A 24,108-nucleotide genomic window follows, 5' to 3' on the forward strand; every position below is an offset into this window, starting at 1 on the left:
CCTGAGCGGCAATGCCTCTGCTGTCCCAGAGGCAGGCGGGGTGGTTTTAATCCGGAAAAAGCTAAAGGTCTCTTCTTTTGTCTGTGTTTCTGTGCCTGCAGGACAAAAGATCCTTCATCACCGAAGTGACGTTTTAGAAACAGTGGTCCTGATCAACCCCTCAGATGAAGCCGTCAGCACTGAGGTAAGCATGTGGATCTGTGGAGCCTCACACAGTGGACAGAGCCCCAGCTGATGAGAGGGGATGGGGCAGTTGGTGAAGAGGGACAAGGCGGGGGGAAGCAAGTGCTGGGTCCAGGGATGCGTCTGTGTCCCTGGCCAAAGGCTGGTTCTCTGCATCAGCACCACCTGAGACTGCCCCTTTCGATCAGGACAGAGTGGAGGACGCTGGCCAGACCGTAGGGTTCTGTAGAGGTGAGGGGTGTGGAATGCTGGGGGTACCCAGAGGGTGTGCTGCTGGTACGGAGTCTGGCTGGGATGTCGCAGGCTGATTAGACGCAAGCCTTCAGGCTGATACGGCTGTGACCCAAATGTGGAGAAAAAAGGCTTCTCAGACACAAGCTTTCTCAGCACATCCTGCCCACCCCCTGGTCACGGTTGAAATGCAGGATAGCACAGCGGTCAGGAATATGGGCTCTGCCGCCAGACTGCCTGGGTTCTGCCACCCACTAGCAAGTAGCCACAGGCAAGTTATTGACCATCTCTTTGTCTCTGTTCTGCCTTTGTGAAATGGAGATGATAATAGCGCTTGCATTTAGTGATGTGTCCAGAAGTGTCGTGTGATTAGAACTTGGCATGGCACATGGCAACCAAAACATCAATGCTGGCCGTTCTTCTTGTTTTTATTACCACCATATAAAACTTTTGCCAGAGAGCATAACTGGGTATTTCAGAGCCTACTGTAAGGTCAGTAGGCTAACACCGAGAATCTTAGGTCCCCTGGCCCAGAGGAAGTGATGCATCTCCATTCCCAGGGCCTTGCCTGCAGTTTGGCACCTTTGAAATTGAACTGCTTCTTGGGTGTCAGAACAGCCGCAGACCCAGGCACCTCCACTATCCACGGCCTTTCTTCTGCCCACACTGAGCATCTCTGTGACTGTAGATTGTTTTCTTTTTTTTACATTGAGATACAGTTCACACCCATAAAATCCATCCTTTTAAAGTATGCAGTTCATTGGAGTTTAGTATAGTCATAATATTGTGGAACTGTCATCAACATCTAATTCCTGAACATATCCATCACCCCCCAAAATCCCAAGCCCATTAGCAGTCACCAGCCCCCCATAACCTCTGGCAACCATTAATCTGCTTTTTACCTCTATGGATTTTCCTGTTCTGAATATTTCAGATAATGGAATCATACGATCTGTGGCCTTTTGTGTTGGGTTTACTTAATTAACATAGTATTTTCCAGAGTCATCCACGTGTAGACTGTATCAGTACCTCCTTCCTTTTTATGACAGAATACTATTCCAGTGTATGGGTACACCACGTTTATTTATCCACGCATCAGTTGATGGACATTTGGGTTGTTTGCCCTTTTGGCTGTTGTCACATAGCCTGCTTTGATCCCATGTCATCTTCTCTGGTTGAGCAGGACCTCTTTGACAATCCATGAAGGTACAAGATTGAGGCAAATGATGCTCTCGTGGTCTCCCTGGCTATTAGAATCAGAAAGTAGATAAAACTTGGAAAAAAGCTGGAGGCTGAATGTATGTACAGGCACATCGCCTGTGAGAAATGGAGAAGGAAAAAATAAGGCATTTCTTTGCAGAGCCCAGGTTCACCTGTGGAGCAGATGGGGCTGGAACGATGACTTTGGTACATGTGCGGTTCCTTGGACTGTGGGGTTCGTGGGGACAGTGGGTCACGTCCTGTTTACTTTCCATCCCTCCCGTAGTGCCTTGCATGATGCCTGCCAGTCACTTTGTGCTGAACTGAGTTGGGCTTAGAACGTATAACCTTGGTGCTTGGAGCAGTGGTTCTGCTGAAGGACAGGCTGGCTCCCTGCCATTTAAAAGAACAGAGAGTCCTTTTGTGCAAATGGTTCACAAGTCTGTTTAAAGATTCCCAATCAGGGTGGCCTTTTGTCTATGTTCAAGTTCAGTGTCAGGCACCTTCCTGATGCCAGTGGAGACCGCTTTTGGAGCTGAGTGTCTGGTGTTCGGCTTGGCAGGAAAGGGGTCCTGGGTGGGAGGGGCTGCCTTTGGGCCTTCCTTGGAGCCCTCTGATTCCTGAGGCAGCAGTTGGGGGACCTGCCCTGTACTTGGTGAGTCAGCCTGTGAAGTGTCGTGTCTCACAGATTGCACGCTGCCAGCAGGCACAACTGTGCAACCAACGATTGCCAGCTGTGGAGACTGCTTTGAAAAGACACGGAAACCGAGGGGAGAAAGTCAGCTACTGCTACTGTCTCAGTTGTAGCCAGACTTGGAAAAGGGCATTCGTGGGCAGCTGGTGATCGCAGGCGCTGGCTCTGTCCAACACCCCGGGGCAGTGTGAAGACCGGGAAGTGAGAGATTCTTGTTGGTTAGGAACCTGAAGTGCTCCAAGGGCCAGCCCGGTCCTGCGGGTGGGAGGCCGGTGCCCAGCACAGCTCAGCGCTCCCCTGCTTTGTTTCAGGTGCGCTTAATGATCACGGATGCCGCCCGACACAAGCTGCTCGTGCTGACGGGGCAGTGCTTTGAGAACACCGGAGAGCTCATTCTCCAGTCCGGCTCTTTCTCTTTCCAGAACTTCATAGAGATTTTCACCGATCAAGAGGTAGGCTCCTGTCTGGGAGTATCCTCGCTTTACAGTTGCTTGGTTATTGCTGTCGCCTTAGGCTGATCTTTGAAAGCATTCACGGGAGATAGGAGGAGGGGATGGGGTACTCCTTTGAAATAAGCAAAACCACGTGGTACAGGGTCCTGTGGCTCATCACCAGAGGAATTTAGAGCACTCATCCATATAATTAATTGGAACCATTCTGATTGCCCGATGGAGGCGGGGGTTGGAACAGTCATCATTTTACAGATGGCAGAGATGATGGAGGAACTCAGAATGACAGAGTCCACAAGAAAGCCCAGGTTGCCTGTTTTCTGAAAGAGCACTCCAAAGATCTCTTTAGGGGTAGTATTTAACTGCCTTGTTTCAGTGCATGTAACCTACTTCTCCTGGTCAAATTATTTCTAATTTCTCTTAATGCCTGGCTCCAGTATTTGAGCTTGGGCTGCTTGAGTAGCCCAAGAAAGGAGGCAGGTAGGAAAATGGGGTGCATCCATAGCACACGTCCATGCCCCAAGAGAAAGAGTGTTAGAGTAGCTGGACTGAAGCCTGATCATTAACACATCTAACGAGTATATCTTACTCAAGGTGATACATGATGAAGCATTGAAACTAACAGGATGATAGTATTATTTGGTCAAATCAGATCAAATATTTTAATTTGGTTATTTCTGCTTGAGAATTTTATCTGGTTAGGAAACTTCTCTTTCCAAAATAACGCACCTCTGTCTTCTAGTTAGAGCAACAACTCAGGGCTGTCAGCATAGCCGCTTGGGGCTACCCATAGCTGATAGCAGACTGCTACAGGGAGAGGGCGAGGGACGTGCTGACAGGAGGAGTTACAGCATCTATTTAAAACCATCTTCCTGAGAACTTCCTGAGAGGGCGGCCTCTTAGTCTCGGGGGTGTTGGGAAGGGCCATCTGTCTTTCTGCATTTAATCTTCCTTGGCCCTGCAAATCAGAGAGCTCTCTGTGTACTTTCCATCACTGGCAAGAGCTGTAAATAAACTGCCCAGCTTCATTAGGCTCACCTGGAGGCTTTTTGTAAAAAGACTGGTGGGATGACATCACTGTGTTTCTCCGCTCACTGGGTCGGAATAAAAAGGAACATTTTACTTGGCATTTGAAGCTCCGGCTTTCAGAAGCTGTGATGTCATCTGGGTCCCAAGGCAGATAGCCCAGGCTCTCCCCACGGCAAGGCAGGGCCCCGGGCACCCGCAGAGCTGGTCCCACTGTTCCCACCTCACAAGGGAGGCCTGCGCCCTGTGTCTCTGCAGAGCTGTCCTCTGGCTTCCTCCAGGGCTGCTGGAGTTCAGGCTGCGTGTCTTGATCGTCTTGTATCTGTGGCGTCCACACCTAGGAAAGGCGCGGCACAACCTTGTTCGTGGCATTGAGAAGCCCACGGCAGGGCACTGTCTCCCTCTGCCCACTGCCCTGAGATGGGTGGGTGAGCACCGCAACGTCAGAATCTTTCGCAGGGTTGTGTCCCCAGGTTCACATTGTGGATTTGTCTGGTAGCTGAGAGGTCACACAGGCCGTCAGCACCTTGGCAAGAGAGAGGGCTGCCGGGGCCTGGAGCCAGCCCCGGGGCCCAGTGCCACGTGCAGGCGGGCCGTTGACTGGCTTCCCCATGTTGGGTTCAGGCCGGCACCCTCAGCTTATTTATGTGCACGTGGGTGCCGCTCCTGCATTCCTGTTTCAGGTCAGTTTCTACCCCTGTGTCACGGGTTTGTCTTTTTTGGCAGTAAAATAGAATTGGGGACATATGTAAAGGAAAGGGTTTGTCACTGCTGGAATTTTAAATCCGGAGGCATCACAACCCACCCATCTGGACCCCAAATGTCTTTAAATAAGGCACAGTGTCGTGAACATTGCTGCTTAACACACATGAAAAGATCTCTAGGATTTTCCCTTACAGACTAGGTCAGTGGTATCGGGGTGCTGCGGGAAGACAGGGAAAGGGGAATACATAGGGTTAAATTTACTTTCTTCCCCTTGTTCCAACCAAAGCACCTGGGCCTTTATCTTTTTTTGCATTCTGGACTTTGGAGGAAGGATGCCATAGCCAAAGTGGATTGGAAACCATGGGACTAGGCCAATGGTTAGCAGCTTTTTAGAGCTCTGATCCTATTGTTGCCTTGGGAAAAGGTTTTGAGGCCAGAATGACTCAATAACTAATGGATCTTAAAGGCCATTTGGTGTCTACTTTTGTTCCTTTTACTTAGTCCTTGAAACATACCAGTCACTCCAGAGAAACCAGAAACATAATTTGGCAAAAACAAAAATGACACATTTAAAAAAAAAAAAGAAAACAAGAATAGCTAAAAATAAATGGGCTGAATAACAGAATTATCGGTACATTTTAAGCTTCAGCTTTGCAGAGTCTTAGTCATTGGAGATCAACTACAAAACCAGAACCTACAGATAGAACAGTCATCTGGCTAATCCATCCCTTCCTGCAAACTGAGGATGGTGAAGTCACCATCTCCTGGGGACATTTTTCAGTCTCTCTGTTGGAAAGTTTTTCCTTATATGTCTCATCCTATCTTCAAGGAAGGAATGTGATCCCTTTTCCACCTGACAGTGTCTTAGATCTTAGACTTAGACACCCTTTACTGCCAATTTTTTCGCCTTCCAGATTTATCATTCTCAGTTCTCCTCAGTGTTCTTCATAAAACAAGATATTAAAAGTTCCTTATATTCTCTCATCACTGTCCAGTGGTAGGAAGGAGGCACAGGGGTGGAGATGGGTGAAATTCAGGAGCTCAGTCTTGGCACTGTTACCAGACAATTACATACAGGGGTCCAGAGCTTGGGGAATGAAGAGTGGGCTGGAGATGTTAATGTGGAAGCCATCAGCACATTAGAAACAGATGACATAATCTAAAGGGAGAAATGTGTGAGCAGAGAAAGGGGCCCAGGTCTAGCATTTAGAGGCTGAGGCCAAAGAGAAGGAACCAGCAATTATAGTTTGTTTTTGTCCAGTTTCTCTAAAACGTTATGACTCACACTGGATACCAAACTCTGTGGATTGTGAGAGTTAGTGACTTCTATAGTTTTCAATACAATCTTCAATAAGTCTAAAAGTAACTTTTGACCATCACCATCCACAATTAAATGTCAATGAAGAAGGGAGGCTCTGAGGAGCTCTGTAATTAACATAATTTTTTTGGGGAGCTCCCTTTAAGAAAAAGAAGAAAATTATTGATACACAATTAAGTACAGGACTTTGGGAGGGGACCAGACCACTGAGGAGCCTTGAAATTTAAGCTGCTTTAAGCCTTATGATAAAGGCACTTCACTATCAACTAAAATCCCTGAGTATTTTCTATGGATATTGTTGATACGCCCCCCTCTCCCAATCCTGTTTTCCCAGCTGGTTTATTAGACTTTACATTTATCCCTTAGAATGCCTCCATTAAGAGTTGACTTAGCCATCATCATTCCAAAGTCAAGAGCTTTTCTAAATGTCTTAATTCTGCCATCCCACATTTCCAAGGCCTCCTGTTTTCATGCTATCCACAGATCTGATAAGCCTGCCTCCACCATTCAAGTCAGTACCAACAGGACATAAATGAGCCCACCACAGACCCCTTTCCAGGTTGATGCAAACCAGCAGCTATAAGTTCAGCTATTGTCACAATGTTCAGAGATCCTTTGAAACATCTTGCTAAATCCCAGAGATATGCTGTCTGCTGTATTTCCTCATTAGCCAAGCACATAATCTAATCAAAAGGAAATGTAGTTAGTAGGGTATGGCTTAGAAATTGCACTCTTATTTCATTAATATTATCTGCATAGTCACTTATTTCCTGTATCTTCCTTCCTCTTCCAGTATGCCTGCACTTAATTAGAAAAGGCAATTAACAAAAAAGACTATCTTTACTCTGAGCAGTATTTCTTCCAGTCCTGTCTCCCATCCATTTTTGTAAGAACAAGGTTGGGGGGTAGCAACCAATGTTCTTGAGAAGTACTCTTGGGTTGTGGTCACTTCCCAAATGTCCACTTCAGGAGGACAGCATGTACTGAATTGGCCAAGTTCAGCACAGTTCAGCAAGCATCTATTGAACCTGATGGTATACTGGGGAAACAAAGATAAAGAGATACAGAGAGAGAGAAGATGTGTTTTCTCCTGTTCAGGAACTTCTGGTATAATGGGCTCTACTAGCTGCCATTTACTATGATGATGATTGCCAAATCCTTTCAGAGAAAGCCTCAGTTTCCAAGTCTAAGACATAGTCACAGGTTTCCTTGTCACTTCACATGTTGTCGGCTCTTCTTCGTTGCTCTCATCTGTTCCTTGGTTGAACGGGCACTTGTGACACCCAGTCTTTGTCCCGAGGGCCCCCTCTCTCCAGCGTGCATGCTGGCACAGGTCTGGAAGTCAGTTCTGGGGGCTGGTCCAAGGCCATAGTACTTACTTCTCCTCCTCCTCCTGGACCCTCTCCGTCTCCTTGACGGGCTAGGTTCTTGTCCTGTGCATAGTGCGCTGTTGCTTCTCCAAAGGAAGTGGATTTTCTATCTCTGGGCACTGCTGACTTTCTTTTGTGCTTTCTCTTGTACATCATAGTTTTACATTCACCAGCCTCTTGGCTGTTTTTTAAGGCCCTTGACTTCCTAAGAATTCTGTGCAGCCTTGTTTTCTTTGGGAGTCATTTCCTTTGTTTCATAGAAGCTCTCTGGGTAGAGGTGAAGAGCCAAAGGTTACAGAGTTATTCCTTAAATCCTTTTACCTTCTGCTTGAGCTTGGTGATTACCTGCTTCACATAAAAAGAGTCAGTGACTGAATACCACCTGTACACAGCTGGATCATATCCTTACCTGCCGCACCTCTTAGCCGAATTTGATTTTAGCCACTCAGGCCCGGCTTGCCCTGAAAAGAATAGGAGTTAGAATGGAGCAGAACATCCCACCTTGGATTCAAACGGGAGCAAATTGGGGACAAATCTGGCTACTTGCTCATGTAATACCCAACTGCTCTAACCATCATGGTTTCAGAGTATCTGTATTTGCAGAAAGTCTGCTGGATGAACCACTCATGCTTTACACAGTGTGAACTGATGCCAGAACCAGTAGTTTTTTGTATTAATGTGTGGTCTATAACTTCCTATCTCCAAGGTGCGAAAAGAAGCCACTAAACTTTTTTCTTCTCTACCTACCAAATTCTAAATATAGACACCATGTGCACTATATCTAAATTCTTTTAATGTGTCATCAGTCCTTTTAGCCAGGCCCAGTGGAATATAAGAAACATTTTATATCAGTGGTGAAATGACTCACCTAACTTTCTCCTGTGATAGTTTATTACTTTTTAAAGGGCATTTTTGCATGGCAAGTACCCAGGGGTGCTGTGCAAAGTGTTTCATAACCACATAGGCACTGATCATCCAGACAGTCACTGGCCTTAGAAGTGGAGCAGAATTCTGAAGATCCCCTGCGGGGCAAGAACAGATGGTGGCGAGGTCTGAGGTGGTGGAGGGGGCAGGGAGAAGGCAGAAGGGAATGGAAGGAGCGGTCAGGACAGAGGCTGTTAGCTTACCAGTATGGAAATATTTACCTACCAACACCTGACATTTGCCCTGTGTGCATCCAATGGTCCTGTAATACCTAGTAATAGATGGAGGGGCTGGATCAGTGATGACAGTCACTTAAACCTTTTCTTTTTTTCTTATGATTTGTTTTTTAAATCCCAGATTGGGGAATTACTGAGTACCACCCATCCTGCCAACAAAGCCAGCTTAACCCTTTTCTGTCCCGAAGAAGGGGACTGGAAAAACTCCAATCTTGACAGACACAATCTCCAAGACTTCATCAATATTAAACTCAACTCAGCATCTATATTGCCAGAAATGGAAGGACTTTCTGAATTTACCGAATATCTCTCGGAATCTGTGGAAGTCCCGTCTCCCTTTGACATCCTAGAACCCCCCACATCAGGTGGATTTCTAAAGCTCTCCAAGCCCTGCTGTTACATTTTTCCAGGAGGGAGGGGCGACTCTGCACTGTTTGCAGTGAATGGATTCAATATGCTCATCAACGGAGGCTCAGAAAGAAAATCCTGCTTTTGGAAGCTCATCCGACACTTGGACCGAGTGGACTCCATCCTGCTCACCCACATTGGGGATGACAATTTGCCTGGAATAAACAGCATGCTCCAACGGAAAATCGCAGAGCTCGAGGAGGAACAGTCCCAGGGCTCCACCACCAATAGTGACTGGATGAAAAACCTCATCTCTCCCGACTTAGGAGTTGTATTTCTCAATGTACCTGAAAATCTGAAAAATCCAGAGCCAAACATCAAGATGAAGAGAAGCATAGAAGAAGCCTGCTTCACTCTCCAGTACCTAAACAAACTGTCCATGAAGCCAGAACCTCTGTTCAGAAGCGTAGGCAATACCATCGATCCTGTCATTCTTTTCCAAAAAATGGGAGTTGGTAAACTGGAGATGTATGTGCTTAACCCAGTCAAGAGCAGCAAGGAGATGCAGTATTTCATGCAGCAGTGGACTGGCACCAACAAAGACAAGGCTGAACTAATCTTGCCTAACGGTCAAGAAATAGACATCCCAATTTCCTACTTAACATCAGTCTCATCTTTGATCGTGTGGCATCCAGCAAACCCTGCAGAAAAGATCATCCGAGTTCTCTTTCCTGGCAACAGTACCCAATACAATATCCTGGAAGGGCTGGAAAAGCTCAAACATTTGGACTTCCTGAAACAGCCGCTGGCCACCCAGAAGGACCTCACGGGCCAGGTGGCCACCCCTGCCGTGAAACAAGTAAAACTGAAACAGAGGGCTGACAGCCGTGAGAGTTTGAAACCAGCCGCAAAACCACTCCCCAGCAAAACCGTGCGAAAGGAGTCAAAAGAAGAAACCCCTGAAGTCACAAAAGGGCTGGAAAAGGCACCCAAAGTTGAAAGCAAAGAAAAGGTGACGGTGAAAAAAGACAAACCTGTGAAAACCGAGACCAAACCTCCAGTGACAGAAAAGGAGACGCCCAGCAAAGAAGAGCTGCCCCCGGCCAAAGCTGAGGGCGCCGAGAAGCAGGGCACAGATGTCAAACCCAAAGTCACCAAGGAGAAGACGGTGAAGAAGGAGACAAAGCCAAAAGCCGAAGAGAAGAAAGAGGAGAAGGAAAAGGAAAAGCCAAAGAAAGAAGTGGCTAAGAAGGAGGACAAAACACCTGTCAAGAAGGAGGAAAAACCAAAAAAGGAAGAGGTGAAAAAGGAAGTCAAAAAAGAAATCAAGAAAGAAGAGAAAAAAGAAATCAAAAAAGAGGTTAAGAAAGAAACCCCACTCAAGGAAGCCAAGAAGGAAGTGAAGAAGGAGGAAAAGAAGGAAATTAAAAAGGAGGAAAAGGAGCCCAAAAAAGAAATTAAGAAACTTCCTAAAGACACAAAGAAATCACCTACTCCAGTAGCTGAAGCAAAAAAACCGGCTGCATTAAAACCAAAAGTACCCAAGAAGGAAGAGCCTGTCAAGAAAGAGGCAGTGGCTGCTGGGAAACCAAAGGAGAAGGGGAAGATTAAAGTGGTCAAGAAGGAAGGCAAGACTGCAGAGGCTGCGGCCGCAGCCCTTGGCACCGTGGCTGCCGCAGCAGCTGTGGCTGGGTTAGCAACCACCGGCCCCGCCAAAGAACTTGAGGCCGAGAGGTCCCTCATGTCCTCCCCCGAGGATCTGACCAAGGACTTTGAGGAGCTGAAGGCTGAAGAGGTCGACGTCGCGAAAGACATCAAGCCTCAGCTGGAGCTGATCGAAGATGAAGAGAAACTGAAGCAAACTGAGCCCGTCGAAGCCTATGTCATCCAGAAAGAGACCGAAGTCATCAAAGGCCCCGCCGAGTCCCCTGATGAGGGAATCACCACCACTGAAGGGGAGGGGGAGTGTGAGCAGACCCCCGAGGAGCTGGAGCCCGTTGAGAAGCAGGGGGTGGAGGACACCGAAAAATTTGAAGACGAGGGTGCAGGTTTCGAGGAGTCCTCTGAGACCGGAGACTATGAAGAGAAGGCAGAAACTGAAGAGGCGGAGGAACCGGAAGAGGACGCAGAGGACCACGTGCGTGTGAGCACCTCCAAGCACAGCCTGGCGGAGGAGGAGGAGAGTGCTAAGGCTGAGGCGGATGCGCACGTCAAGGAGAAGAGGGAGTCTGTGGCCAGTGGTGACGACCGAGCCGAAGAAGACATGGACGAGGCCCTGGAGAAGGGAGAGGCCGAGCAGTCTGAGGAGGAGGCGGAAGAGGAGGACAGAGCCGAGGACGCTAGGGAGGAAGACTACGAGCCCGAAAAGGCGGAAGCAGAAGACTACGTGAGGGCTGTGGTGGACAAGGCTGCCGAGGCCCAGTACGGGTTCCTCACCATGGCCCCCAAGCCTGTGGGAGCCCAGTCTCCCGTCCAAGAACCTGCCTCTTCTATTCACGACGAGACTTTACCTGGAGGCTCGGAGAGTGAGGCCACTGCCTCTGACGAGGAGAATCGGGAAGACCAGCCTGAAGAATTCACGGCCACCTCCGGCTACACCCAGTCTACCATTGAGATATCCAGCGAGCCCACCCCCATGGATGAGATGTCTACTCCCCGAGACGTGATGAGTGACGAGACCAACAATGAAGAGACCGAGTCCCCGTCTCAAGAATTTGTAAACATCACCAAATACGAGTCTTCACTGTATTCTCAGGAATATGCCAAACCTGCTGTGACATCTCTCAACGGACTTTCCGATGGGTCAAAAACAGATGCCACTGATGGGAGGGACTACAATGCTTCAGCCTCCACCATCTCACCACCTTCCTCCATGGAGGAAGACAAATTCAGCAGATCTGCTCTACGTGAGGCCTACTACTCTGAAGAGAAAGATGTGAGAGCTGGTGCCACGCTGGAGATGAAAGACACCATCTCACCAGTTTTGGATGAAAAACTCAGTCCACCCAAGAGCCCATCCCTGAGTCCATCTCCGCCATCACCCATAGAAAAGACCCCCCTGGGTGAACGTAGCGTGAACTTTTCCCTGACACCCAATGAGATTAAAGTCTCAGCAGAAGCAGAAGTTGTCCCAGTGTCTCCTGAGGTGACCCAAGAAGTAGTGGAAGAACACTGTGCCAGTCCTGAGGATAAGACCCTGGAAGTGGTGTCTCCATCTCAGTCTGTGACTGGCAGTGCTGGCCACACACCATACTACCAATCTCCAACTGAAGAGAAGTCTAGTCATCTTCCCACAGAGGTCATTGAAAAACCAGCAGCAGTCCCGGTGAGCTTTGAATTCAGTGATGCCAAAGATGAAAGTGAAAGGGCTTCCATAAGCCCCATGGATGAACCTGTGCCTGACTCAGAATCTCCTATTGAAAAAGTTTTGTCTCCATTACGGAGCCCTCCCCTAATTGGATCCGAGTCTGCATATGAAAGTTTCCTAAGTGCAGATGACAAGGCTCCTGGCAGAGGTACCGAAAGCCCCTTTGAAGGAAAGGATGAAAAAGAAGCCTCTCCAGACCAAATAAGTCCAGTTTCTGACATGACTTCCACTGGTCTTTTCCAAGACAAACAGGAACGGAAAAGCACAGATTTTATACCAATAAAGGAAGACTTTGGTCAAGAAAAGAAAATTGATGATGTTGAAGACATGAGTTCTCAAGCAGGACTGACCTTAGATGAAAGGAAGTTAGGAGGAGATGTTTCTCCTACACAAATAGATGTCAGTCAGTTTGGATCTCTTAAAGAAGACACTAAGATGTCCATTTCTGAAGGCACCGTCTCAGACAAGTCAGCTACCCCTGTCGATGAGGGGGTAGTTGAAGACACATACTCTCATATGGAAGGGGTGGCCTCCGTCTCCACAGCTTCTGTGGCTACCAGCTCATTCCCAGAGCCAACGACAGATGACGTGTCTCCCTCACTGCACGCTGAGGTTGGATCCCCACACTCCACTGAAGTAGATGACTCTCTCTCAGTGTCTGTTGTGCAAACGCCTACCACTTTCCAGGAAACAGAAATGTCTCCATCAAAAGAAGAATGCCCACGACCAATGTCAATTTCTCCACCAGACTTCTCCCCTAAAACAGCCAAGTCTCAGACTCCAGTTCAAGATCACAGATCAGAACAATCCTCAATGTCTATTGAATTTGGCCAGGAGTCCCCTGAGCACTCCCTTGCTATGGACTTCAGTCGTCAGTCTCCCGATCACCCTACAGTGGGTGCAGGCATGCTTCATATCACTGAAAACGGGCCCACTGAGGTGGACTACAGTCCTTCTGACATGCAGGACTCTAGTTTATCCCATAAGATCCCACCAACAGAGGAGCCGTCCTACACCCAAGATAATGATCTCTCTGAGCTCATCTCGGTGTCTCAGGTGGAGGCTTCCCCATCCACCTCTTCTGCTCACACCCCTTCTCAGATAGCATCTCCTCTCCAAGAAGATACTCTGTCTGATGCTGTTCCTCCCAGAGACATATCCTTATATGCCTCACTCACCTCTGAAAAAGTGCAAAGTCTGGATGCTGAGAAGCTCTCTCCTAAATCTGATATCTCTCCACTCACCCCAAGAGAATCCTCTCCTTTGTATTCCCCTAGTCTTTCAGATTCTACCTCTGCAGTCAAAGAGAGCACAGCAGCGTGCCACACTGCCTCTCCCCCACCGATGGATGCAGCGTCTGCAGAGCCCTATGGCTTCCGTGCCTCCATGTTATTTGATACGATGCCGCACCATCTAGCCTTGAATAGAGATTTGACCACACCTGGCATGGAGAAGGATACTGGAGGAAAGACACCTGGAGACTTCAGCTACGCCTATCAGAAGCCTGAGACAACGACCAGGTCTCCAGATGAAGAAGGTTACGACTATGAGGCTTATGAGAAAACCACCCGGACCCCAGATGTGAGTGGCTATTACTATGAGAAGACTGAGAGCGTCACCAAATCCCCATGTGACAGCAGCTACTCCTATGAGACGATGGAGAAGGCCAGCAAGAGTCCTGAAGATGGTGGCTATGCCTATGAGATTACTGAAAAGACCACCCGGAGCCCGGAAGAGTCTGGGTACGCATATGAGATAAGTGAGAAGACCATAAGGACCCCTGAAGTGAGTGCCTACAGCTACGAAAAGGCTGAGCGGTCTCGAAGGCTCCTGGATGACATCAGCAATGGCTATGATGATTCTGAAGAGGGCGGCCACACACTTGGGGATTCCAGCTACTCTTATGAGACCACTGAGAAAACTGCCGGTTTCCCTGAGTCTGAAAGTTACTCCTACGAGACATCAACAACAACCACTCGATCCCCAGATGCCTCCGCATACTGTTATGAGACCCCAGAGAAAATCACTCAAGCCCCCCAGGTATCTTCATATGCCTATGAGACTTCAGACCAGTGCTACACAGCAGAAAAGAAGTCCCCCTCCGAGGCTCGCCAGGATGTGGACTTATGCCTTGTGTCCTCCTGCGAATACAAGCATCCCAAGACGGAGCTCTCACCCTCCTTCATTAATCCCAATCCTCTCGAGTGGTTTGCCAGTGAAGAGCCAACTGAAGAATCGGAAAAGCCCCTCACCCAGTCAGGAGGAGCCCCGCCACCCCCTGGAGGGAAGCCCCAGGGCCGACAATGTGATGAAACCCCTCCCACCTCAGTCAGCGAGTCCGCCCCGTCCCAGACTGACTCTGATGTCCCTCCAGAGACTGAAGAGTGCCCCTCCATCACAGCTGATGCCAACATTGACTCTGAAGATGAGTCGGAAACCATCCCCACAGATAAAACCGTCACCTACAAACACATGGATCCACCTCCGGCCCCCATGCAGGACCGTAGCCCTTCTCCACGCCACCCTGATGTGTCCATGATGGACCCGGAGGCCTTGGCCATCGAGCAGAACCTGGGCAAAGCTCTGAAGAAAGACCTGAAAGAGAAGACCAAGACCAAAAAGCCTGGTACCAAGACCAAGTCGTCCTCACCTGTCAAGAAGGGTGATGGGAAGTCCAAGCCCTCTGCGGCTTCACCCAAGCCAGGGGCCTTGAAGGAATCCTCGGATAAGGTGTCCAAAGTGGCTTCTCCTAAGAAGAAAGAATCTGTGGAAAAAGCAACCAAAACTACCACCACTCCTGAGGTCAAAGCTGCACGTGGGGAAGAGAAAGACAAGGAGACCAAGAATGCCGCCAATGCCTCCACATCCAAATCGGTGAAGACGGCAACTGCAGGTAGGTGGGAGGTGCTGGCATCCTGGAACAGGACACTGCAATTCTACTTTTAGCTACAGCCTCTGCCTTTCCCCCTGACTTTGTACTGGGGAGGTGAGAGAGCACAGCTTAGTGCCCTTCCTTCCTTTCACCATTTTCTTTTGCCACAAGGTAGGGAGACCCACCCAGTGTAGCCCACAGGCCTTGCAGGGAGCTCAGCATATAGCCCAGGGCAGCTCTGATTTCCCAGATGCGGCCCCTGGGTTTGCTCCCTTTTGCAAAACTGCAGCCTTGTCCGAATCTTCAGAACCAAAGATGTGTGTTTCAGGCTCCTCAGGAAGATTCTGTTGACACTGGCTTCAACCATGCTGGCCCCAGAATCAAGCTGAGGTGCCATGAGCCAGGAGCTCCCACAGGCCTAGGGAGAACTAGAGTTCCAAGGCAAGCCTGGAATAAACATCATAGGTCCAAGGTTTAGGTTCCATTTTTAAAAGTAAAAATATTTTAATTAAAATGATAACATTTTTTAAATTAAAAAAATCACTTGGCTGGAGATGCATCTTCATTCAAGGCAGTGCTCTGGTTAATCAACCAGTGAGGTCAGCTGACCACTGGGTACCCAGTACAGATTGAGAAAAGAGCATCCAAGACTCTACTTATTCCATTCTGACCACACTGCCTCACTAATACAGACTCAACATCTTGTTTTAGGTCGAAATTCAACTTGGCAAGAGCAAGCATCCCTGACTTCAGGTTCTTAGACTTATCAAGTTCTCGGCAGTGATCTGGGTTTTTGATGAATCTGGGTTTCTGATGATCCAGCTTCATTTTGTTGCTTCAAAACAATCACAGGGATTTGAATTCATATATTTTATTTGCTTTACATAGTTACTTGAAGGTTTTAGATCACAGTTCACAAACATGTAAAGCAAAAAATAAGCAACACTTTCTTGATTTATTATGGAAAATCTGATAGACGAACCTTTGAAACTCTAAAATTCAGTATTTAGTACTTTAGGAAGTACTAGTTACAAGTTTTTACTTTTAGGCAACGTGAAGCATCAATTTCAAGACTCATATCAGATTTCCTCTTTTTATTTGCACATAGAAAACAAACTGAATTTGTTCATGCTTAGAATTTGTATAGAGCCACCAGATAATAAATCTTGATCTAAAGGACTTGACAGTGACCATGCACTTAGGAGAAAACATGAAATCAATTCAAACAGATAAAAACCCAACTGAAATTTGCTACCAAACTCATGAAACTTACACTATAGCCCACACAATTGATTTTATCACTTTTTTTTTTTTTTTTTTGGTCATTTAAAGATAATTTTGAGGGAAAGTGAGTTAATTTGAATTTACATTGAGGATGCTTTCCCAACAGATTTTTTTAAAAGACAAAACTGCACTATTAATTAATTTTAAAACAAACCTGGGTCAACTTCCAGTGGTTCTCTCAGTTTGGGCTTCTATGAGCAATGTTCATTTGGTGTCAACGGGAGTGATTCAAGGTGCAAGTGGAAACTGCAGGCATTTAAAAATATTAGATGAACTGTAACTCACAAACCTCTGCTACAAGTCAGAATTCTTTGGGAGATTTACACATGAATATGTTTAGGACTTTTAGCATAGGTTCATTATAATGGCTGGTTAATCTATTCATGAAATGATTCAGTTTATCCAAATACCAGTTTGGCTGATTCTTACTACCCCCTGCCCTCCAAAATAAAAATAAACCAGTTCATAGCTGATTTTGACTGTGGGATGGCAGTCTCTATACATCCCATGGAGAAAGGCAAGAGAATTAAATTTAGAGGATCCTGCTAGTATTTTAAGTGGTTTCACAGCAGTGGTCTCAAACCAGATACACATTAGCATTGGCTGGGATGCTTTTAAAAAGTGATGGTACCCTGGTCAGTGAAGCCTTACCACAGCCATTGAAGCCAGGGCATCTGTATTAAGCATGCTAAGTGATTCTAATCATGTGGCCAGGAGGAAGAACCACTGCCTTACAATGCTAGTTCTGTTAATGTTTCAACCTTCTGATTAGAACAAATCAGAAAGCCAATTCTAGAAACAAGGTAGCCAGAAACTGAGATTAATCTGAACCTTCATTTTGCCCAGGCTTTCTGACTTGGGGGGAATTTTGGCTGTGACATACCTACCCCTTACCTCAGTCCGGTATGTTCTGATTGGCTAGAGAAAGCAGAGTCTTTCTGAACCTTCCTGTTGCTAAAGTTTGGTATCTAGTCTTGTCTAAGGAGAGACGTCTACCATTTAGAGGACTGTCCTAAGGAGAGAATACAGTGTTTTCATCAGTTTATGCATGAGGCTGAGGTGCTGAGGGTCTTGGAGATCATATGACATTAAGATCTGACTACTGGCTAGATCAAATGTGAGGGGATAATAATATTCAGCTGTGGGCCAAACTGCTTTTAAATGAAATCCTAACATGAATTACTAAGATGACTTAACTATGCTTTACCAAATGCAGATGCTTTCCTTTGTCCTTTAAAATCTATTTCTTAGATCACATTTCAAATTAAAAGACACACTAGCAGCTCTTTTAGGAGTGTTAGCGTCTAGTTCTATCTTTGGGGAAAGCCTTGGCAACTCTTCTTAATTGCTAATGTGTTTAAGGGAAACGCCCCATTCTTCATTTCTCCTGAGATGGTAAACAGTCAAGTGATGCTGTCTCAGACTGCCAGTGTCAAATGCCCTCTGTGAGAGAGGGGAGTGCCCACACCCACTCCCATGTCCCAGAGCGCCTTCTGGGGAATAAGTAGGGAAGGTCTGCTGGACAGATGAGTCTCTTTGCATTTTTGTGACCCTGGCCTTCTCTTTGTTTTTATTTGTTTACTGAAGGGCCAGGAACCACCAAGACGTCCAAGCCCTCAGCTGTGCCCCCAGGCCCCCCTGTGTACCTGGACCTATGCTATATTCCCAACCATAGCAATAGTAAGAATGTCGACGTTGAATTTTTCAAGAGAGTGAGATCGTCCTACTACGTGGTGAGTGGGAACGACCCTGCTGCTGAGGAGCCCAGCCGGGCTGTCTTGGATGCCTTGCTGGAAGGGAAAGCCCAGTGGGGCAGCAACATGCAGGTAAGAGTTCCAGGACGGTGTTTGCACAACACGTGGAGCTGTGTCCAGAGGCAGCAGGAAGGGATCGTGTTTAATGAGGCACCACCGTGGATCCCCATGAGGTGCCCACGGGGCCTGCTGCACTTGGACAAAGTGGATTTCACACACACAAGCTGGTCTAAAAGCATTCGCGCCACCAGCCACCATGGACTTGGAGGAAGGCCACTTTACCACCCTAAAGTATAATCTGCAGAGTGGGCCCAAGATTACACACCGTTCATATACCAAGAAAATTAACCAGCGTAACCAAGTGTCATATTTCCATGTGAGATGGATAAAGATTAGCTTTTACTTGTCTTTCCCAAGTAGACAAAAGCTAGAGATATGGCCATTTAGAAAATCAGCTGTCCACATGAGATTCTGCAGGAGCACTGCTGAAAATGGTCCTCAGCAGGACACTCCCAACACCCAAACATCGTAATGAGCCACAAACCACTCATTATTTCAGTTATGGATTTTATCTAAGTTTTACTTACGGTTTTGTATAGTGATCTAGTAAACTGTATTTGCATAATGTTAAATAGAAATCCTGGTTATTTCATCATATGAAATCTAATGCACTCAGTGGCCTCTTACTGAATACTAGGTAGAATTTAAGCTAGTAATCACTTACCCACCCCACTCCTCTGTCCCCAAACACACACACAAAGACATAAATCTTTGATCTCATGATGAAATGTTAGTTAACATGCAATTAGAAGGTTTTCGGCTGCATTAATAACTAAAGCCCCTTTGTTTTAAATATGCAATATCTTTAATGTAAAACATCAGTTGTGTTAAAGAAAATACAAGAAATTCCACCTTAACTGAAGAACTTCTCATAATGCTAAAGAATTGAAAACTGATACAGATGAACTAACTGGCTAGTCATGACTTGCTTTTGGTTCTAGTCTTCAACTGCCCCAGAAAAACTAATTTTTTAGCAGCTTTATTCTGGTTCCTAGAAAATGTAAGTTGGAAAGTCCTATGGATTTTCTAAGGACAATAGAATATTTTTCTCTTTCCCTTTCTTTTTCTAATGGTCTAATTAATACCTTACTGCTGTTCTATTTTTCCCCACCTCATTTCTGGTTCTGCTCTTCAGCAGCTGTTTTCTCTCTCCCTGCAGGTGACCCTGATCCCGACTCATGACTCAGAAGTGATGAGGGAATGGTACCAGGAGACCCATGAGAAACAGCAGGACCTCAACATCATGGTTTTAGCAAGCAGCAGCACAGTGGTTATGCAAGATGAATCCTTCCCTGCATGCAAGATCGAACTGTAACAACCAAGGTCAGCCGCACCACAGGATTTGAACTTTGTTTCCAGAAATTCTTCGATTTGAAACCACCTTTTCTAAAAAAAACGTCAATTCATCTAAATAAGTCGCTGAACTGTTACCTGCCAAACACTATACTGTGTCATGGTGATACAAGTCACTAATATTTCTCAGTTTTTGCTGATTGCTAAGGGAAGTAGCAGTCTTCCCACACTAGGGTTCAAGTTACTGCAAAATTACCTACCCCAGTTCATCTCTGCTGAACATTTGGAAACCATGCACTAGCAAACCCAACTGACTTCTGCTAAGGTAGAGGCATTTGTCTTAGAGAGAAAGAGAGAGAGAGAGAGTGCGCGTGCACAAGAGAGGGAACACAGGACAGAGAGAGAGAGAGAGAGAGAATGAGAAGGAAAAAAGAATGCAAGAGAAGGAGATGTAATGGTAAAGAGTGCTGGTGAGATACCAGAGAGAAAGAGAGCAGGGTGGGGCAGGGAGGAGAAAATAACCAACAGTCACGTCTGCATTTTCTGTCTATTCTGTTGTCTGCAAAGTTTGTAACTTGTGGCAGTCTGAGTCATCAAAAAGGGTCTTAATTTCCTAAAACAAGTTGGCTGGAAGAAAACAGAAAAGAACAACACTTGTTATGAGGGCATGTGAGATTTTTCACGCCTTAATTAAGCTCCTTCAGTTTGAAGGCTGCACACTGACATAGTGTAGGGAGTGTAGACTGGACATACAAGTGGTTTGAACCCCATTCAGAACTCTCAGACTCTTCAAACACACAAGTAGATTGATCTAAGGCATGTTCCCAGCATCTGTGCACACAGCTAGTCCACTCTGAGTCAATTAACCTGCATGCGGAGACACCCAAGTCCACCCCAATTAACAAGCAAATACCAAAGCAGTTGGGAGTACACAGGTAGACAATTTGCCTTAGGAAGTGACTTGAATGTACAAAGATACTTGATGCACTTATTTTTTAATGTGAGACAGCAAGTTTATAAAACATCCGTGTAGGATTATAGATACTCCAGTTACAGGAGCATGTGTGTGCATGTGGGAGGGGTACTTGGAGCTTACCTGATTGGTGCAACAGTCTGATGCTGAGCATTGTGTTGAATACCACCTCAGGCCCCTCAGCCAAACAAGTTGAGCCTGTCTTAGCTTCTTTACTACTGCAAGTTCAAGACTAAAATGGCTTCTATGATCAGAACTGGGAAAACAATGAATCTTAATGGTGGAAGAGGTTCTCAGCAAGTGTACAGTATTTAGCTTCCTTTGTCTTACAGTGGCTTTTTTTTTTTTTTTTTAATTTTCCATTAATTTCAGCATAATTATGGGAACAAGTGTACAGAAGAATTTTTTTTTTTTAAGATATGTGGGAACTTTTCATAGATGAACTTTTTAACAGATTTTTTCATTTACAGGAAAATGCACAGAAAATTTTCAAGTGACAGTCCTTTTTTTTTTTTTAAGTGTTTTGTAAGACAAAAAAATGAGTAGTGTTTTTTGAAGTTCTGGTGAAACTGAAGTCTGATATTGCAGTAATATTTATTAAAAGTCCATCCTACCAGGAATAGTAATACCTCCCACCCCTTGAGTCCCATAACAAAAATCTGGGTATGTGCTATTTGAGAGTGGGGGAGAATGGCTAAACTTTTCTAGGCCTTTACAAGTACATCACCCAGTGGTATCCTGCATACTTCTTTCAAGATCTTCAACCATGAGGTAAAAGAACCAAGACAAGTTCAAAGGATCCTAGCAAAAATTTGCTTTGGGATTTTCTTTTCTGGGAAAAAAAATTCATTGAAAGCAAATGAATTTCCAGCTCCTATGGTTTATTATGTAGAGTTCAGAGATCATGTTCATCATTGTTATCACTGAACTGTGAACCTGGGAAGCCAGTTCATGATTAAAACTGACGTCAAGTTTCAAGTTGCAGATCAGCGCACCCAGTGTTCAGATATGGCAAACTTTTTGGTGACAGCTGTTCCGGGCTCTGTCGCCTTGTGTCTCCTGCAGACTCTTAAGACCTACGGAGTAGTCAACAATCACCTCGTTTTATTTCCTATGTAGTTATTTATTTCAGAATTAACATTTTAGTTTATTTTTGTCTGATAAGTGTGTGTTTTGCACTGCTAACTACTATGAGGGTTTAAACAATGCTTCTTCTGGGTCCCTTCACTGAGGACCTAATGCAGTCTACTTAATGCTGTGAATTACATTTTTCAAATGTTTAATTTTTTTAAAAAATTAATCTATTTTTTTTAGGCTTCTCTAGAAATGCAGCTTTTATTTATTACCCTGTTTCTTGGAAGTCCTTAAGAACAATGCATTAAGGGTACAAAAAGTGAACACATGATAGGAAACTCATTGACAAAAATGGATTTCAATGAGTATAAACTCATCTACTTCAAAGGTGTTTTAAGAGCCAACCTACGATACTCAAGATAATTCTTAATAACTAGTTGTTAAGTTGGTTCACAGAATTCATTGGAAGAGAAAGAGACTTCCAGCCTTCTTGCCAAATTCAGACCTCTGGTTGATTTTTCTTTGATAGAAGATGGAATTGTTTTCCAATTTCCCACATTAATTTACCATGTATATAATTTTGCTTTAAGAAAAAAACCAAACATTTTAGGAGAATTATAGCCAGTCTTCAAATATAACCATTCTATCCCACTCTTTTTCTTTCTTTTTTTGCTTTGGAATTTAGTGGAAAAAATACACAAAAGCTGTCCCTGATCAGCTGGCTCTTTAAATAGATAAGTACCTTTCTCCATCCATTATTCTCAGTGATGACCACAGAGCCCAAATATCACAGGAAAACCAATATTTACATTATAGGTTGCTCCTGTCCTTCCAGACACCTTTCCTACCTGTGTGACTAACCTAATTTTGCTAGTTCCATAAATACACAATTAGTTTAGAAACAGCCATCACAATGTACCATGTACATTCATGGTGAGAGCTAAAGATTGACACAGACTTCTAGGAGCTTTATTCATACTGATTATGTAATCCAATTGTATAGATTGAATATTTGAGTGGAAGGAATTTACATTCTGTTTAAATGATGGGATTCCATCGAGATATAGCACTCATGATCATGACCTTTTTGGTAGTATTCTTAAAATTCTACAGAGACTAAATGTTAGAGATGATCCTCCATTTTCAATTTTAACTAATTCTATCCCGTTTCTCAAAACCCAATCCTTGTGCATGCTTTTCTCAGTCTTGTGGTGGGACTGGATACAATGACTGACCTTCCCCTTCACCCCTCCCCCAGCCCTTATATGCCATTTCCCATGGAGTTCAAAAAAAATTTTTTTTTAACCTTACATATCATAGTGAATGGTTTCCCCAGTGTATATGAATGTTTTAAGTGTCTCCAATAGCTTACACAGTTTAGGAGCTTTCCAATACTCATTTAATAAGGTTTAATCATTTGCTAATGGAAATTTTACCACTTCCCATTTTCCCTGTTACCAAATTTCAGCTCTCAGGAGCTGTTCTGCAATTCTGAAATTGCTTTTCTTGCCTCTTTAGTCACCTGTCACAGGAGGTTCTTGCTCAGTAATGATATGGTGAGTTAGATTAATAACTTTTTTTTGCACTTCAGATTTAGAAGAAACGATCCTGTTTCCATTTGAAAGGAACTGTAAAGCTTTTTTATCATTTAACCAACTGAACAACACACCAAAAGCAGCCTAGGGATGAGCACTTCTTTGAAGGCGATTAGGTTATTCACCTGGTATTAAAACTATTTACTATGGAAAAAAAAAAATCTGTGACTTTATTCATTTTAAAAGGCAGCATCAAAAACTGAAAAGGAAGGGAAAAATAAACAGCTTCTCTGTACTCATTTGGCGCTCCCCCCAAAAAAGGAGCCATTGAGATGGGGCCTTAAGACCAGGCTGCCCAGCAGAAGGCCCTACGGCCCTTCCCCCGGGAGGGTGGGGCCTGGGCCCTGCCGAGAAGCACCTCCCACTCCTCTCTCTCGTCCTGAATGGTGTTTGTGTCGGTCCGCAGCTGTGTATGGTATTACGTCTTATAATCCTGCATCACTTCTATCCTATCCAGTCATATCTAATGTAGAAAATTAGTTTCCAGTGAAAGTAATACGTAGTGCTTTTATGATATTTGTGTGCAATATCCCCTCTTCCATTGAGGATATTTGATGTAAAAGAAAAAAGAATCAGTTCCACAATAAAAATACAAAAGTGGGTGTGTGTGCTGTGCTGTCTTTGGCTGTGTATTGCTGTTGGGCGCGTCGGAGAGTTGGGATCTGCTGCCCACAGAGGTGTGCGTTTGTCGGGGGTTCTTTTACGAGGGTGATTATATTCTTTGCAGAGTGGGTTCCCTGGTTTTTGGTAAACTTCTGAGAGGGCCCTGCTACTATTTTTACAACTGCTGTTGCTAAGTCACTTCAGTCGTGTCCAACTCTGACCCCATAGTCAGCAGCCCACCAGGCTCCCCCGTCCCTGGGATTCTCCAGGCAAGAACACTGGAGTGGGTTGCCATTTCCTTCTCCAGTGCGTGAAAGTGAAAAGTGAGTGAAGTCGCTCAGTCGTGTCTGACTCTTAGCGACCCCATGAACTACAGCCCACCAGGCTCCTCCGTCCATGGGATTTTCCAGGCAAGAGTACTAAAGTGGGGTGCCACTGCCTTCTCCAACAACTGCTGTTGAGTTATCTTTTATAGCTAAGCCCGAGAGGACCTTGGGGACAGAAACTGGAAGATCAGAGAGAGTTAAAATTATTGCTCACAAAGAAAAA

The 24,108-nt window shown here is 45.4% G+C and overlaps 1 protein-coding gene across 2 annotated transcripts in view; it reads left to right on the forward strand.

Moving 5' to 3' along the window:
• MAP1B (microtubule associated protein 1B) overlaps nucleotides 1-23,556 on the forward strand; it is a 93,246-nt gene extending 69,690 nt beyond the window's left edge. For both annotated transcript variants that reach the window (XM_005889339.3, XM_070357576.1), the window contains 5 exons: nucleotides 102-184; nucleotides 2,620-2,760; nucleotides 8,458-14,944; nucleotides 17,795-18,033; nucleotides 19,181-23,556. In XM_005889339.3, coding sequence (XP_005889401.2) covers nucleotides 102-184; nucleotides 2,620-2,760; nucleotides 8,458-14,944; nucleotides 17,795-18,033; nucleotides 19,181-19,336 — 7,106 coding nt within the window. In that variant the 3' untranslated portion in view covers nucleotides 19,337-23,556. The remainder of the gene's footprint in view (nucleotides 1-101; nucleotides 185-2,619; nucleotides 2,761-8,457; nucleotides 14,945-17,794; nucleotides 18,034-19,180) is intronic.
• The last annotated feature ends 552 nt before the right edge of the window (nucleotides 23,557-24,108 follow it).

The sequence above is a fragment of the Bos mutus genome, chromosome 20 (assembly GCF_027580195.1).
Source record: "Bos mutus isolate GX-2022 chromosome 20, NWIPB_WYAK_1.1, whole genome shotgun sequence".
Lineage (NCBI taxonomy): Eukaryota > Metazoa > Chordata > Mammalia > Artiodactyla > Bovidae > Bos > Bos mutus.